The following is a 17,411-nucleotide window of genomic DNA, read 5'->3' as shown; positions in this document are numbered from 1 at the left end:
CTTCACCAAACCAATGTTGTTTAGCTTAACTCACGCACACGAACATTACAGCTACTGGGGGCAAGCCCCGTATCACAAGAAACCTTCTCCCTTTAAGGTTCTCATGTGGCTCTCACGTCTACCTTTTCAAAAATTCCTTAGTCAGACACACTTTTTGGTACTCAGTCCACACAATTGGTGCACCACATTATTAGGCACACCCTCCATTTTGATGAAAATTTTGTACTCTTAGGTGTGCCTTTTGGTCATGAAAGCACTTTAATTTGCGTGTAAATCACAATCCAACCAAACCAATAGAGTAGACATAACTAGTTTTTGCCAGCACCCATCCGTAACATTTTATTTTTCTTATTTTCTTCAACTTAGAAGCCCAACAGCGTCTTCTGCTGGTCACTGTGTTTGCACTAAGTGTGCGCTACCAGCCTGTAGATGTTTCACTGGCAATTTCCAGCGGGCTCCTCAATGTGCTATCCCAGTTATGTGGAACAGACACCATGCGGGGCCAACCCCTCCAGCTGCTACACAAACCAGGAGTATCCCAGCTCAGCACAGCTCTCAAGGTGGCCTCTACACGGTTGCTGCAGATACTGGCCATAAGCACTGGGTAATTTGTGGTTTATGGATAGAAAAGACATTAGCTGCCATGGAAATTAACATTTTCAATAACAGTAGTTTGCCATGATTTTACAGGACATATGCAGACAAGTTGAGTCCAAAGGTTGTCCAGTCTTTGCTGGACCTCCTTTGCAGCCAGTTGAAGAATCTTCTGTCTCAGGCAGGAGTTAGTGTTCTGTCTTCTGAAAAAGACCAAGAAGAAACCAAACAGGATGACTCTTCTGACTCTGAGAAGAAAGACTTTAGAGGTGACCAAATATTTGAAATGTATTCCACTGTTCAGAATTTGTTTAACCCGAAAGTAAGGTTTGAATTGTGTAGTGTCTGATTAGAAAACATTTTATCAAAGGTAACAATTGTTTTTCAGCTTTACTACGGAAGCAACACACTGCTGAGCTACACTTGGGAGACTTTCTTGTATTCTTAAGGAGGGTAGTTTCTTCCAAAGCTATTCAGTCAAAGATGGCTTCCCCAAAATGGACTGAAGTGCTGCTTAACATTGCTGCCCAGAAATGCTGCTCTGGTAAGACCCTCTTTTCTTATTCAATAGATTAGGGATAACCAATAAGACTGCTAAAATACAATGGACTGTAAACCCTAGGAGTACCTCTGGTGGGGAATTTAAGAACACGGCTTCTTGCACTTCACGTTTTGGAAGCAGTTCTACCTTCATGTGAAGCGAGTATGGAGGATGACCAAATGACACAGGTATGCCTTTTATGCAACTCTGTATATTTTTTTAATGGCATTAGGGCAAAAACGGTGTGATGAGCGATTAATTATTTAACCCTCAAGTAGGTATAGCCAGTGTATGCTGAATAAGACATCGGTTAGACACATTTTATGATTTTATGGTTAAGATCTCTAATTTGATCACTGACAGTCACTCAAACATCATCTTCTTAAACACATAACTGTTTCATCATTCTGGTTAACAATTTAAATGATTTGATTAAACCTGGATATTGATTCATTTAATTCATTTTAGAGTTTATCGCCTGGAAGCCAGAATGGATGATTGACTGAAATATACAATAGGTTGTATTCTGTAATTGCGTAAGAAAAAATATTGGCTATTTCTTTTACAGGTTGTTGAGCGGCTCTTCTCTCTTTTGTCTGACTGCATGTGGGAAGCTCCCATTGCTCAAGCCAGGCAATCCGTCCAGATTAAAGAAAAAGTATATGAACTGAAATTGCAGGTTAAGAGCAAAGCATAGTTAATTATCATGAAGTGGCTCAGTTTGTAATTATTTACGGCATTGACATGCTGTACCTTAATTTGATAGGGAGAGGCTGAGGAAGAGGAGGAGAACCTACCCATTCAAGAAGTGTCTTTTGACCCAGAGAAGACTGTGTGTTGTGTGGTGGAAAATGGCCAAGGTCTGACACATGGTAGTGGGGGTAAAGGCTACGGGCTGGCGTCAACTGGAATTTCTTCTGGGTGCTACCAGTGGAAGGTCCGATCCAAATTATTTCCCCTCATTCCTATTAAGATGTAGTGCAAAGAAAATTTGAAAAGAAGCAAAAATTTGATAATTTTTCATTAATTTTTCAATTGTTTTATTTAAATGATGGGAATTGTTCAATTGTAGTTATTATTTACATTCCTGATTAAAAAGAAAAAGAAAGGTTTTGATGGTTAAACTTTGCACGAAGCCCAGAGTCAGCTAAAATTTGAGCATTGACTATGTTCGAAATGAAATATATAGTCAATTAAAAAAAAAAAAAATCAATCGAGAAAATTATCAACATGTTTATGAGGAAAGTCTTTAGTCATTTTATGCAGTGTACAGTGGTATGAAAAAGTATCCGAACCTTTTGGAATTTCTCACATTTCTCCATAAAATCCCCATCAAATGTGATCTAATCTTTGTCAAATTTACACAGATGAAAAAAGTGTCTGCTTTAACCAAAACCACCCAAACATTTATAGGTTTCCATATTTTAATGAGGATAGCTTGCAAACAATGACAGAAGGGGGAAAAATAAGTAAGTGAACCCTCTGCCTAAGGAGATTAAAAGAGCAATGAAACAAATTTTTACCAAACAATTTAAGTCAGGTGTGTGCCCAATCACTGAGTGGTTTAAAGCTGCCCTGCCCACTATAAAACACACACCTGGTAAGAATTGTCTTGATGAGAAGCATTGTCTGATGTGCATCATGGCTCGGTCAAAAGGGCTGTCTGAAGACTTGCGATTAATGATTGTTGATTTGTATAAAGCTGGGAAAGGATACAAAACCGTCTCTAAGAGTCTGGATGTTCATCAATCAACAGTCAGAGAAGTTGTCTACAAATAGAGAGATTTTGGCACTGATGCTTCTCTCCCAAGGAGTGGCCGTCCACCAAAGATGACGCCAAGAGTTCAGCGCAGAATACTCAGAGAGGTAAAAGAACCCTAGAGTGTCTGCTAAAGACTTACAAAAATCATTGGCAGAGTCCAATATCTCTCTGCACTCATCAACTACAGTGCCTTCCATAATTATTGGGTTTATAATAATTGTGTTTTTTAGCTTCTAATATTTTTTTTCTCTAAATAATATGGGACCTTAATGGAAAAAAAGAGAAAAATCCAACCTTCAATACAAGTGCATTTATTCAGTGGGGGGAAATCCCACATAAAGAAATAATTATTTGACATCAAATAATGTGTGTCACAATTATTAGCACCCCTGGTGTTTATACTTTGTACAACCCCCTTTTGCCAACAAAACAGCACCTAACCTCCTATAATGTTTCACAAGATGGGAAAAGACAGACAGAGGGATCTTCAGCCATTCCTCTTTGCAGAATCTCTCGAAATCATCCAGAGACCTGGGTCCTCTCCTCTGTACTCTCCTCTTCAGCTCACCCCACAGGTTTTCAATGGGGTTTTGAGGTCTGGGGACTGAGATGGCCATGGGAGGAGCTTGATTTTGTGTCTGGTGAACCATTTCTGTGTAAATTTGACCATATGTTTAGGGTCATTGTCTTGCTGAAAGACCCAGTGATGACCCATCTTCCGCTTTTGGGCAGAGGGCAACAGATTTTGATTTAAAATATCCTGGTATTTCAAAGCATTCATGAAGGCCTAACAAGGTTCCCAGGGCCTTTGCAGCCCCACAGCATCACTGACCCACCCCCCATACTTCACAGTGGGTATGAGGTGCTGTCTACACGCCAACAAGCTGTTTGGGAGGCATGCACGGAGAAAACCTTTCGTCAATCACAATCATAAACGCAAACGTCTGGAGTTCGCCAAGCGGTATTGGGGCTTCAACTGGGACCGTGTGCTTTGGTCAGATGAGACCAAGATTGAGCTTTTTGGCAACAAAGACTCTAAGTGGGTCTGGCCTGCCACGAAAGATGCGCATCATTATAATATGAAAACCTATAAAAGGTGGTGATTTTAGTTAAAGCAGATGCTGTTTTTTTCATCTGTGTGATTTGACAAAGATCAGATCACATTTGATAGTGATTTTATGCAGAAATGTGAGAAATTCCAAATGGTTCAGATACTTTTCATACCACTGTATTCCACGTATAATTGAATATGCGGTGGTCTACACAAGTGAAAATGACCAACTAGAGTAGCTTGAAAAATGACTTCTTGGGAATTTTGACCATGAATTATCTTGCAAATCCAATAAAAGGACATAAAAGATTCAAAAATATTTTTAAATTTGCACAAGAACCTTTCAGATTTTTCATTTTGCAAAAAAAAAAAAAAGTTTTACATATAAGGTGCTATGAACTGGTGACCATGTCAAAAAATGAAAACGACTGCACTCACATGATTTTACATGTAGAAAACTAATTTGGCACTCAAATCTGGCAGTTATTCGACCCAAAAACAATGCATCAGGAAACGCCCACTTTGTGTCATCAGTTCTGGTTGTTAGATCACAACCAGAATTAATGATCATGTTTAGCTTTCGTGCGCTACCTAGTACGTGTTAACAGAATAACAGAACGGTCACACGGCAAAAAGAGAATAGAAAGCCTCTGGGTACCAGGCTAGAAGACTGGAAAAATCTAGAGCTCATTCTAGGTGTGACATCATCATCTGTTTGGAGATTTTTTAGTGGCCGAGAAAGGAAGACTGATGAGGATCTAATTTCATGATTAATTATATATGTTGGATGGATTTGTGGCCAAATTATAGTCTGCTATCATTTTAAAATCCCTTGCTGTAGTATTTCATAGCACCTTTAAGTCCATGTAAATAGTCGAATAAAGCTGACACACCACAGTGAAGAATAAATGGTTACCTTTCCATGGAGCCTCTCATTTATTCAAATGTATTACTGTTGTTCCCTGTCATTAGAATTGTTTTTAACACTTTATAGTTAAACACATTCAGTATTTTTGGAAGCAAATTACATAAATCACTTTGAGAAGCAATCAAGGCATTTTATTATTAGGTGTTGCTTTAGAATGATTATCTTTTTTTTTCTCCCCACTAGTTTTACATTGTGAAGGAGAATCGGGGCAATGAGGGCACATGCGTCGGTGTTTCGCGATGGCCCGTGTATGACTATAACCATCGCACCACATCAACTATGTGGTTATATCGCGCATACAGTGGAAACCTCTATCACAATGGGGAACAAACCCTGACACTTAGCAGTTTTACCCAAGGAGACTTCATCACTTGTGTTTTGGATATGGAGGCCAGAACCATCTCATTTGGAAAGAATGGAGAGGTAAGAGGAGGATGGTGGCTAACACAAGTGTGAATGTATTTAAAAATGTCATTTTTGCATTTGAAGTATTTCTTTCATTCTGCATTCAAATGTACTTTGGTGAGACAAAGTTAACCTATCATATTTGCGCACCGTCTTATGAGAAGTGCCATCTGACATGCTCAATTACAGACAATAGGCATTCTAGCTTTCTTCCTTGTAAATCTTTGCATGTTGAAACTAAGCACAAGATTTCACACAGACTAGCAACTATTTATTTTTTTGCAAATTTTAACCTAATTATGAAATGTAGGCAAAAATTAAAGACTTATCAAGTGCTGTAGGGACATGATACACATGACACATAACATTTTTTTTTTCTGTACTTTGTAGAGCATAGATGATTGTGCATGTGTTCGTTTTGTTTCCAATACCGTTTTGTTTCCAGTACCAGAACTAAAGGACTTATAGTGTATCACAAAAGTGAGTACACCCCTCGCATTTGTGCAGATAGTTAATTATATCTTTTCATGGGACAACACTGACAAAATGACACTCTGACACAATGAAAAGTAGTCTGTGTGCAGCTTATACAAGTATAATAGTGTTAATTTATTTTCCTCTCAAAATAACTCAAAATATTGCCATTAATATCTGAACCCCTGGCAACAAAAGTAAATACACCCCTTAGAAACTACATGCCTAAATGTCCAAATTGAGTACTGCTTGTCATTTTCCCTCCAAAATGTCATGTGACTTGTTAGTGTTACTAGGTCCAGGTGTGCAAAGGGAGCAGGTGTGTTCAAATTTGTAATGCAGCTCTCATTCTGGTCACTGAAAGTTTCAACATGGCACCACATGGCAAAGAACTCTCTGAGGATCTTAAAAGACGTATTGTTGCGCTACATCAGTGCTTTTCAATTATTTTCTGTTACGCCCCCCCCAAGCAAGACGTAAATGTTTCGCGCCCCCCCAAACTCTCTGCCGCCACTGTAAATAGTATTATTCATCTATAAAATTACTATTATAAATACGCATCTGCCTAACATTGTGTCCTTTTTTTCTAATAAAGAAAAAAAGTAACAGATCAACTTATAATAAAGTATAACTTTATTAACATCGTTTTGTTTGTAACAGAGAAGACTTGACGTGCATCAATTTGCCTGAATTAAAAAAAAAAAAAAAAGTCATATTCAAACTGTAAAAATAAACTCAAGGTATTTTTGACCATTTGATACAGAAAAATAAAATGTAATAAAATCCGTAAATAATAACAAATTCAAATTGATTAGAAACATTTACTCATGAGGACAATATGCCAAACAATTTGACCGAAAAAAACAAAAATGAATAAAGGAAAAAAAGAGTGTCCTTGGACAGAAGGACAGTTTTTATTTTTGCTGCTCACACTCAGTATTACCTCATTTGCAATGGTGTGGAGTCATTTTGCAATGAGCATGCTAACAATGCTCACTGGTTTACTGATATAACACTGACAAAGCAGGACTATTGTTGGCAATATTCGGCACGTTTTCGCTGAAAAACAATCAAGCGGCTTATCAATGAGATTGGGGTCGAATGTCTTTAAGTGGCGTCTTAATTGATTTGGCTTCTGGCAGTCCGCTATAATTATTTTCAGACACAGTAAACAGTAGTCTTTCCTCATCACCCCACTGTATTAAAAGTCAAAGCTAAAAGGCAAACGGCACGAAAAAAGCGCATTCTCGGCGGCCGAGGTAGAACCGTAGGTGAGGGCGGTCGTCGTGACGATCCCAAGCCGAAAATGGCACTTCTCGGGCGGCGACGTGAGAACCGGACAAGACAGTGGGTCGCTGCGTGAGTGAGTCCGGTCGGAAAACGGCTTTCGAAAACGGCGGCGGCGCACTGCTCTTCATATCTGTTTTCTGTGTGCTGAGTGCTCTTCCTTAGTTCAAAAATACTGCACGCACTCTGAAAATGAGAGCGCCACTGCCACCCACTGAGTGGATGTGCAAGTACACTTTATTCCAGTCCGGCAACAAAAAAAAACAAAAAAAAAAAAAAAACATGTTCCCCGAGGACACATGCGCCCCCCCTGGCATCGCTCTGCGCCCCCCCAGGGGGGGCGCGCCCCACTATTTGAGAAGTACTGCGCTACATGAAGATGGCCAAGGCTACAGGAAGATTGCCAACAGCCTGAAACTGAGCTGCAGCACAGTGGCTAAGATCATCCAGTGTTTTAAAAGAGCAGGGTCCACTCAGAACAGGCCTCGGGTTGGTCGTCCAAAGAAGCTGAGCGCACGGGCTGAGCATCACATCCAAATGCTCTCTTTGAAAGATTGTCCCAGGAGTGCTGTCAGCATTGCTGCGGAGATTGAAGAAGTGGGGGGGGGGGGGGGGGGGTCAGCCTGTTAGTGCTCAAACCATACGGCGACTCTACATCAAATTGGTGTGCATGGCTTTCACCCCAGGAGGAAGCTTCTTCTGAAGACGGTACACAAGAAGGTCTGCAAACAGTTTGCTGAAGACAAGTCAACAAAGCACATGGATTACTGGAACTATGTCCTATGGGCTGATGAGACGAAGATTAATTTGTTTGGTTCCGATAGTCTCAAGCATGTGTGGAGGCGACCAGGTGAGGAGTACAAAGATAAGTGTGTCATGCCTACAGTCAAGCATGGTGGTGGGAATGTCATGGTCTGGGCCTGCGTGAGTGCTGCAGGTGTTGGAGAGTTACATTCCATTGAGGGAAACATGAACTCCAACATGTACTGTGAAATACTGCAGCAGAGCATGATCCCCCTCCCACAGAAACTGGGTCGCAGGCCAGTGTTCCAGCATGACAATGACCCCAAATACACCTCCATGATGACAAGGTGGAAAAGCGCTATATAAGTATAACACCATAAGTATAACACCATAAGAGGCTGAGGGTAAAGGTGATGCACTGGCCAAGCATGTCTCCAGAATTGAACCCAATAGAACATCTTTGGGGGATCCTCAAGCGGAAGGTGGAGGTGCGCAAAGTCTCAAATATCCGCAGGTCCACAATGTGGTCATGGAGGAGTGGAAGAGCATTCCAGTGGCAACCTGTGAAGCTCTGGTCAACTCCATGCCCAGGAGAGTAAAGGCAGTTCTGAATAATAGTGGTGGCCACACAGTTGACATATTGTATCTTAACATTGACAACTTTCACTAAGGGGTGTACTCACTTTTTTTCCCAGGGGTTTAGATATTAATGGCTGTATTTTGAGTTATTTTGAGGGGAAAATAAATTACCGTATTTTTCGGACTATAAGTCGCACCTGATTATAAGTCGCACCAGCCATAAAATGCCCAATGAAGAGGAAAAAAACCTAAGTCGCATTTTGGAGGCAATTTAATGTAAAAATACAATAGAGAACAACATGCTGAATAAGTGTACAGTATGATGTTACATGATGCATGAACAACGAAATGTGAATATTAGGCTCGAGCGTTTACGTCACAGCAGCACGGGATCATGCGAGATTTGCGACAACGCTTCCATATTGGAAGCACGTCTGCATCACGGGACATTTAAACTTAACGGCAAATACAATTCAACTACGAGTGCCAAAGATGGAAAAAAGTAAGGAAAACTTGCCAGTTCGATACAGAGACAAACTTGTTACCACGGGGAAGGACAGATATGTGAGCAAACTTAAGGATGTGAACAATGTTGACCCTTACAAGCAAGCCGAACACAAATGGAGTAAAGATGTCGACAAGCTTCCCCCACTACGCGAAATTGACATCATGCTGTATTTAGTGTTTGGTGTAAGTTACTACACTCATCGAAACTACAAATCGCTACAAAGTTACGAACAGTTTTGCTGCGGATCGGTGCAGGACCTGCGCATTATGACCGTAGCAAACGGCAACACCATCGTTCTTGCAAAGGTAGGCAATGTGTGTTTACATTTTCATTGTCATGAACATCTGAATTTGTGCTGTGCTGAGCTGTGACAGTTAAGTGACAAATCAATGCTCTGTTTTAGAAAACAGATTTGTTGCAGACAATGTAACCTGTGTACAAATTCTTTGCCACTATCTCACGGCAACATGTTACAGCTTTTTCATTTAGAAACGACAGGAATTAAGTCTTATGAAGACAATGCACATGTATGCATCTAGTTGTTTAGCTGTAGCTATAGCTAACAACAGGCCGACTTGAGGCATAAAGTTACCGAAATTTGCGTAGACAAACTAAATTAACTTACCGGAGTGGAAGTGCATAGAGCAAACTCTGTGTGGAACTGGAGAATCAAACGTTATGCCCTTCCTTCTGATCGAGGCCACCCATGCCATTCTTGGACGTTTAATAATGCTGCATTCCAGAGAAGTGGAAAGTCGGATTTATCCCACTCGGATGGTACCAGTTCCAACCTCAAAGCGTTCCAAGCAAATGTAAACAACAAAGATGGCTGATCGCGACGAGGTGTGTTTTATTTTGGCCATCCAAAGACATTTTGACCTCCAGCGAACCTGCCTTCCTATAAGCGATCAAATAGTAGAGGAAAAACGACGGCGGCGTTATTGCCCACACTGTAAACTGCCTTTTTTAGTTACATCCTTTGCTGATCGTCAATATGAAAACATAGCACAACAAAGATAATTCACTGTATGAGAAAAAAATACATGGCGTCTCAAATAAACTTGATTTACTTCATTATTGTGTTATCATTCGATACGTTTTCTTGAGCGCCATCATTTTTAAAGAGCGACCTGAGTCGAATTGCCTCACTGTTTATGTTTCCCGGAGTTTTGACACCGAACTTCCTGCTTCCAACATGGCGATAGGGACGGAAACCTCGCGAGTGCCACGTCATACGCTCGAGCCTAATACTGTCCTCACCAGGATGCTGCGGCTCGGTCCTGGCTATACAGCGAGCTAAACTCCCAAATGACAATGCTGGACGTCCATATAATTTGCTGAATCAGTTTCGTCCTCGATACCAAACAGGTTCCTGTCAACGTAAATAAATGATAATTAGGTGCTATTACAGCAATGACACAAACGGTTAGCATGGGTTCGCTAGCATTAGCACATCGTTCAAACAACCACACAACTGGCTCTCGCTCAGAGACGCTGCGTAGCTGTCAGTCTTCTTCTGGCATGTGAGCGCTCTTCTTCGCGTAAACAAGTGTGAGTGCGCCCCCACGTGGGCGTGAAAGCGTCACAAACGAAAAGCATGCTTTTCAATATAAAAATGTCAATAATACAATTGAACACACATTGCCAAAGGCAGAATGCGAACGTGGCCATAGCTATTAAGAGTTAGTCAGATAACTATAGCATAAAGAACATGCTAATAACTTTACGAAACCATCAGTGTCACTCCAAAACACCAAAATAACAGATGAAATGATATCATAATGTGTTAATAATTTCACACATAAGTCGCTCATGGGTGTAAGTCGCACCCCCAGCCAAACTATGAAAAAAAACTGCGACTTATAGTCCGAAAAATACGGTAACTCTATTAATATACTATTTTCATTGTGTCAAAGTGTTATTTTGTCAGTGTTGTCCCATGAAAAGATACTTACATATCTGCAGAAATGCGAGGGGTGTACTCACTTTTGTGATACACTGTATATTTAAGTGTCTTTCATTCATTGGCCAAGAGTTTCTATGTATATTAGTTTATATTATAAGACCATTAACCTATATTAAGTGTGAATGTTCATACATATTTGTAAAGTATGTCTTTAACGAAAAACTTCTGGTTATTTCCATAGGTGGATAGTAACGCGTTACATGTACTCCATTACATTTACTCGAGTAGCTTTTTGAGAAAAATGTATATCTAAGAGTAGTTTTACTAAGCCATACTTTTTACTTTTACTGAGTAGATTTGTGAAGAAAAAACGCTACTCTTACTCCGCACCATTGGGCTACACAAGCGTCGTTACATTTTTTCTCTTTATTCTTCAAATTAGATTTATTTTTTTTGTTAGCGATGCAAAGAGTGGCTCTACCAATTTCACCAATGAGACGTCGCAAAAATAATCACGATTCCATTATACCAAGCAGACGCAAGCATGCCGTTCTATGATCACGCCACCCTGTTCAAACACGTAGCGTCTTTAAAGCGTGGTAAAGTATGAAGTATTTGACGTAGAGCGCTGACTCAACATGACTTGAAAGAGCGGATTTTAACCTCTCTCCCAATCTTTATTTGGCACCGATTGACCACGGAAAACCAGGGATATGATCCTTTTAATTTCATAATCGTAACTATTCACTCTTCAAACTAGGAACTATGCACTCATGCTCTTTGGACGAACAATGCTTCATTTCTGTCAGCTTTTCTCTCTTGCTGTAATTCAATTTTTTTTTGTATTTCTTTGGCTTAATGTGGTTATATAATGGGTTATTGTCCAGTATCATTGTAACAACTATAACGATAACTGTGCTGAGAAAAAAAATCTTAACAAATTTGTAATCAGTTACAAAAAACACTAAAAACACAATTGGACATATGACAACACTGCTATATGCATATATGCCCAAAACCGATGTCGATATTATTCGATATCATTTTTAAATGCTTTCATCAGCCGATAATATCGGACAACACGACTATTTTAAATTTATATTTATACTAATACTACTGTGAAGCTCACCTTAGTTGTTAAATCTATATCCTGCCCATTATATTTGGCATTATTTGTAATTTAATGGAAGTTGACTACTAAGTAAGCATGTGGAATATATAATTTTTTTGTTCCCTCCCTGACTGTTAATATCCGATTTTGCAGGAGCCCAAGTTAGCCTTTGAGGATGTGGATGCTGCAGAACTGTTTCCCTGTGTGATGTTCTATAGCAGTAACCCAGGGGAAAAGGTAAGAGTAAAGTGCACATTAGCCAGTATTCTACATAACAGAGAGATGAGATCATTTTGTTGTCTTCACTTGCTTATTTTTATGTGTTATATTTTATTGTATCATATCTGATGGTCAGTGTTGTCACAGATTACTTGAAGTAATTTAATTACTGACTACTGACTACACCTAAAAAAGTAACGTCGTTACTTTACTGATTATTATCAAAGTAAGTTACTTCAAAAGTAATTTATCAGTTACTTTTTACAAATTCTTCTCTTTTTGCTGCCTCAACATAAAAATGACAACAGAAAAATGTCATTGCATGTAACTGAATTTTTTACTTAAGGCTTAATCTCTAGTTAGCGGGGGTTTAATTAGTCGATGGAGTTGATTTCAACCACCATTGAATCGAGCTAGCCTAGCCACTTCGGAGCCCTGAAACTAACAAATAGCTGACAAGCTGCACATAATTTGTTCAAATCATCTCCAGCGACTAATTAAACCCCCGCTAATTTAAAGATTAAGCCTAATGTCACTTTAAAATGAAGAACTAGCCGTTAAAATGGATAAAAGTTGTGTATAAAAGTTGTAAAGCAATAAAACAAGAAAAATGAATGAAATGAACAAGAATCCTACAAAGTATTTCATAATGGGTCAGAATCATTTTTCGAACAGATCATGTGACTAGCACCTTAGAGACTGTCTTTTGCTTTGCTTCGCCAAAACTACACCTTAGGAGACGTATACACATATACGTATGTGTGTGTGAATGTGTATATATATACATATATATACATATATATACAGTGGGGAGAACAAGTATTTGATACACTGCCAATGGCAGTGTATCAAATACTTGTTCTCCCCACTGTAGATATATATGTATATATATGTATGCAGCATATACCAAAAGTTTGGAGACACCTCAAGGGCGGATACTTTGAAGAATTTAGAATATAAAACCTGTTTTCAGTTATTTCACTTTTTCTTTGCCAAGTACATGATTCCACATGTTCGTTCATAGTTTTGATATCTTCAGTTAGAATTTACACTAGTAGTGAAAATACATAAAACGCCACATGCCAAACATGTTTTGCATGCCCCCCCCCCCCCCCCCCCCCCCCCCGCCCCCCAAAAGTAAAACCTCGCCTATGGTTAAAAACTGTAATGATAAAATCTACGTAAAGGCTGGTTACAAAGCGGTTGACAGTCTTTTGAGCCAGCGCAAGGTTTGCAGCGTAGGGAGATATTTTTGTCATCGTTACTAGACAGAAATGTGAAGTCATGGCTGTATTTCCAGTGAGAAAATGCAGCCGTTTGTGGTATCTCCTGCTTTTCAGTGTTAGCATCCTGACAATGTTGCAAGATTATGTTGTTGGCCTCACCGCAGACAGCGCTCACACTTACACTGCATGGTAATACACATGACCCGTTTTTTTTTTTTTTCTGATGAAAAAACGTGTAATGTGATGTCACTCCCAAACTCAAGATGAACGTTTTCTATTCAAAATGCTCTTCGTACATGACTACAGTATTCTTCATTCTATATACATTATGAGGCAACAATAAAATAGTAACGCGTAGGCACTAAGGAAACTGATCAGATTACTGGTATAAAAAATGAACGCGTTAGATTACTCATTACTGAAAAAAGTAATCAGACACTGCTGATGGTCAATGCTGCTTTTTAGAATTCTAATACTTTGGTAAGGTGTTGAGGATTTTGATTGTTAGTGTCTCATTATGGTCAATGTGTGTGTGTTCCCTGCCTTTTTGTAATATTACAATGTTCAGTATTTGCTTTATATGTACAAGTGTGTGTTATTGTCTTACACTCTCTAATGTTATAAATCCTTTTAGGTTAAGATCTGTGACATGCAGATGCGGGGTACACCTAGAGACCTCTTGCCCGGAGACCCAGTTTGTAGTCCAATGGCCACCGTCCTGGCTGAGGCCACCGTACAGTTAATCCGAATTTTACACCGCACTAATGACTGGACTCATCGAATTAACAAAACCATGATCGAACGCCTTCAAAAAATCAAACCTTGCTTCAGAGAGACAGCAGGTGCTTCTGCTAGCATTTGTGGTCAAAGGCTGAAAAAGAGTCGCTCTGTGCAGAGCCGCGAGGAGCATGACACCCAGCGAGATAGTCAAGAAACACCTAAGTCTGAGGAAGAAAGGGGGCGCCACGGACGACAGCATGGTTTAAGTGAGCTTTCGGAGCACCTCTTAACAACACTCTGCACAGAGGTGTGGCCAGTTTTAGCTGTAGTCGGAGGAGCAGATGCAGGCCTCCGGGTTGGCGGTCGTTGTGTTCACAAGCAGACTGGACGCCATGCAACTTTGCTTGGAGTGGTGAAAGAAGGCAGTACCTCAGCCAAGGTGCAGTGGGACGAGGCTGAGATCACAATCAGGTAATTTTTGGGGTACAGGGCATAGGCTTCAGAGTGTTCTGTCTGGTTCTTTCTGTCTGGCTTGATTCAGAGACTGTTATTCGCACACTGATCAAACTAGATGGGAAGGTGCATCAGGAAGACAAAGTTTATATTATTCAAACGAAATTGACAGTCAGTGCTTGTTTACCTGCTTTGGCCGTGCAGCCGCTCGGACCCGTGTCCTCCATGGCCTGGCTGCTGCCACCACGACACCTCCTTTCCCTGTTTTTTTTTTATTTTTATTTTTTTTATAAATTAGTTGATGTCTGAATGACTCAGCCAATCACATTCAATAGACGCATGGATCAGTTCAAATGGGGAGCAATATCTTACGGTGACATGGAAGATATTTATAAATATAAATAAAAACTGTCCCTCAAAGGATTGCAGCTGCATTAATTGGCTCTACAAATATATATACAAAAATAGTGTTTGGTAGTATGTTTCTCCTGCCGTCTGTTATGAACTGTCCACAACCCAGACAAAAAGCATATTCACTGAAGATGAATGGAAACCCTTTCTCATTGTAATAGCTGTAGTGACATATTAAATGCAGCTGCTATCCTTTGATGGACGGTTTCTCTAATTGTTCGAAAATCATGGTATAGTCACAAATGCCGCTTTCAAATGGCATACACTCGCACATTCGAAGTAATTCCTAACCAATGACAGTGCCATTGGACCGCCCACATAGATATTAGGAGTGTGCCATCTTAGGCACCCCACGATTCGATTCGATTACGATTGAGGGTGCAACGATTCGATGATTGAACTAGGGCTGCAGCTATCGATTATTTCAATAGTCGATTAATCGATGGACCATTAGTTCGAATAATCGAGTAATCGGATAAGGAACATGAAGAATTACCTGAGCTGAGCCTCAAACGGTATAAAAAATACATAATCAGGATCTAGTTTAAATGCAATAAAATATCTTTTTTATAGTGCTATTAACAAATGGTTCAGACATATATTCCCACAAAAATAGGCTAAATATATCTATAAACTAAATTAAGAATGCATTAAAAAAAAATTTGCTCAAACAAAAACTTAGCTTATGTTGTTCTTAACAGGAAGCACCTGGATTCAGCCATGTGAAATAAGGCAGACTAGAAGGCAGTGTATCCACACAAATCAATAAAACTAAATAAACCATTAGAACGCCACTTTAATTAAACGAATACTCGAAGCAGCAAAATTTAATTCGAATCTTTTTTTCTAATCGAATACTCAAGTTATTCGATTAATCGTTGCAGCACTAGATTGAACGATGATCACTGTATTGACGATGATCATGATTGTCAATGTATCGTACATTATTGATTAAAAAAAGTAGCCAAACAAATTTATGTCCATTATTCATTCAACAGGAAAGATTGAAACATGCCCACACGACAAAAAGCTACCCTTAACTCATTCACTCCCAGCCATTTTCACCAGTGCAACCACCTTCGCTCCCGGACGTTTTACTGGATTTTGACTGATTTTGCAAGGCCCACAGAAAATTCTGTTCTATTGCTATATAAACATGGAACCCACCAAAAGAAAGATTAGACTCTTTTCTTTTAGCAGGAAAAAAAGTAAATTCATATCTTTTTCCATTCTTTAGAAATCAGCATTAGAAAATAGGTTTGTTTGAGCAATTTTCCAATTTCTAATGAAAAACAGAGAAATTGAGCTTTTTGTGAAAGCATACATTTCAAATATAACTATTACTTTAACACAGCTATTTTTTGCTTTAGTTACATCCCAAACATCTGAATAATGTTTTCCTTTTACAAAATAACATAAACAACAAGACAAATAGACAGGGGTGCACATATTTTCTTTGCCTGGGTTCTCAGAGGAGGACCTGGAGAAGTGACTTGGTCCTCATTGAGCTTGAGAGCCGACCCGCTTGATCCGATAAAATTATGACAAGCTTTACTTAGAACCAATTACCTTTAATTAATTATATTAACAATTAATGCTTGATTATCATCGACTGGCACAACAAAATTGCCATTACTTTGAAATGAAATGTAAAGAAATAAACATAAAAGCACTATTTCAAAATAAAGGGCATTATGCGGCTCCCACATTAACTCCAAGCCCTTGTAAAAGTGGGATGTCCTCCTCATAAGAGCTCATTGAACGTGCATGTTTAGCTTTGTGAAATGAGAGCAAAAACACGTTTGTCAGTGCATGGCGCTGGTCTTCATTAACTTTATTCCGCCACTTGTCCATAGGGCGAGTGGGGTGCTGTCTGACATCGATAGTTTGCTTAATTGCCACATGCTGGTTTTTCGTGCTTTTCAAAGTTTGGATGGCTGAAATTCTTTAACTCAACATAAAATGCGCTGCTTTTATCAGCGACACTCGGGATTCTCACGGCAAATTTTGTACCACATTTCCGTGCGAGCATCATTTGCTTCTAGCCATGGTACATCCTGCAGCCACTTTTCAGCAAAAGTCCTTTTTTTTCGGTAGCTCCGTTTCTGTCGTCTGTCTTTTGTCGGTGGTGGGGGAACACTTGCCTGGCACGGCCAGACTGTTCCCCCTGTGTTTTTCCAAACACTGAGAGTATAGTCTGCCAGCCCATTAACGGCTTCTCGAGCAAGTACAAAATCAATCGACAAATCAGATTCGTTTATTTGACGTGTTCTTAACGAGCAACTTCACTCTTCCGCGTCGGAAGTCGCCTCCACCATAACACAGATGGCAAACAGGAGAGCCGAGAATATGTTCCAATCCACGGTAAAATCAGTTTTAAATTACCAAAAACACATCGACACAAGTCATTGACAACAGTCTGTCTCACGCTAGCCATGTTGAATAAACTCCGCTCTACTCGTATGTTTACTTCAGCGCGCAAGTCCCTCGTC

The 17,411-nt window shown here is 39.7% G+C and overlaps 1 protein-coding gene across 9 annotated transcripts in view; it reads left to right on the top strand.

Annotated features, from left to right (window-relative positions):
- The window catches only part of herc1 (HECT and RLD domain containing E3 ubiquitin protein ligase family member 1), a 213,087-nt gene that overhangs the window by 94,954 nt on the left and 100,722 nt on the right, over positions 1-17,411 (top strand). For 8 of the 9 annotated variants that reach the window (XM_057837760.1, XM_057837822.1, XM_057837813.1 and 5 more), the window contains 9 exons: positions 367-604; positions 691-863; positions 983-1,138; positions 1,217-1,323; positions 1,704-1,814; positions 1,902-2,072; positions 5,060-5,299; positions 12,044-12,127; positions 13,970-14,526. In XM_057837760.1, the coding sequence (XP_057693743.1) occupies positions 367-604; positions 691-863; positions 983-1,138; positions 1,217-1,323; positions 1,704-1,814; positions 1,902-2,072; positions 5,060-5,299; positions 12,044-12,127; positions 13,970-14,526 (1,837 nt within the window). The remainder of the gene's footprint in view (positions 1-366; positions 605-690; positions 864-982; positions 1,139-1,216; positions 1,324-1,703; positions 1,815-1,901; positions 2,073-5,059; positions 5,300-12,043; positions 12,128-13,969; positions 14,527-17,411) is intronic. The other variant, XM_057837769.1, reaches the window with a different exon arrangement.

Source organism: Corythoichthys intestinalis, chromosome 1 (assembly GCF_030265065.1).
Source record: "Corythoichthys intestinalis isolate RoL2023-P3 chromosome 1, ASM3026506v1, whole genome shotgun sequence".
In the NCBI taxonomy this organism is placed as follows: domain Eukaryota; kingdom Metazoa; phylum Chordata; class Actinopteri; order Syngnathiformes; family Syngnathidae; genus Corythoichthys; species Corythoichthys intestinalis.
Note: the sequence above shows the minus strand (reverse complement) of the source record. Positions and strands in the feature narration are given on the sequence as shown.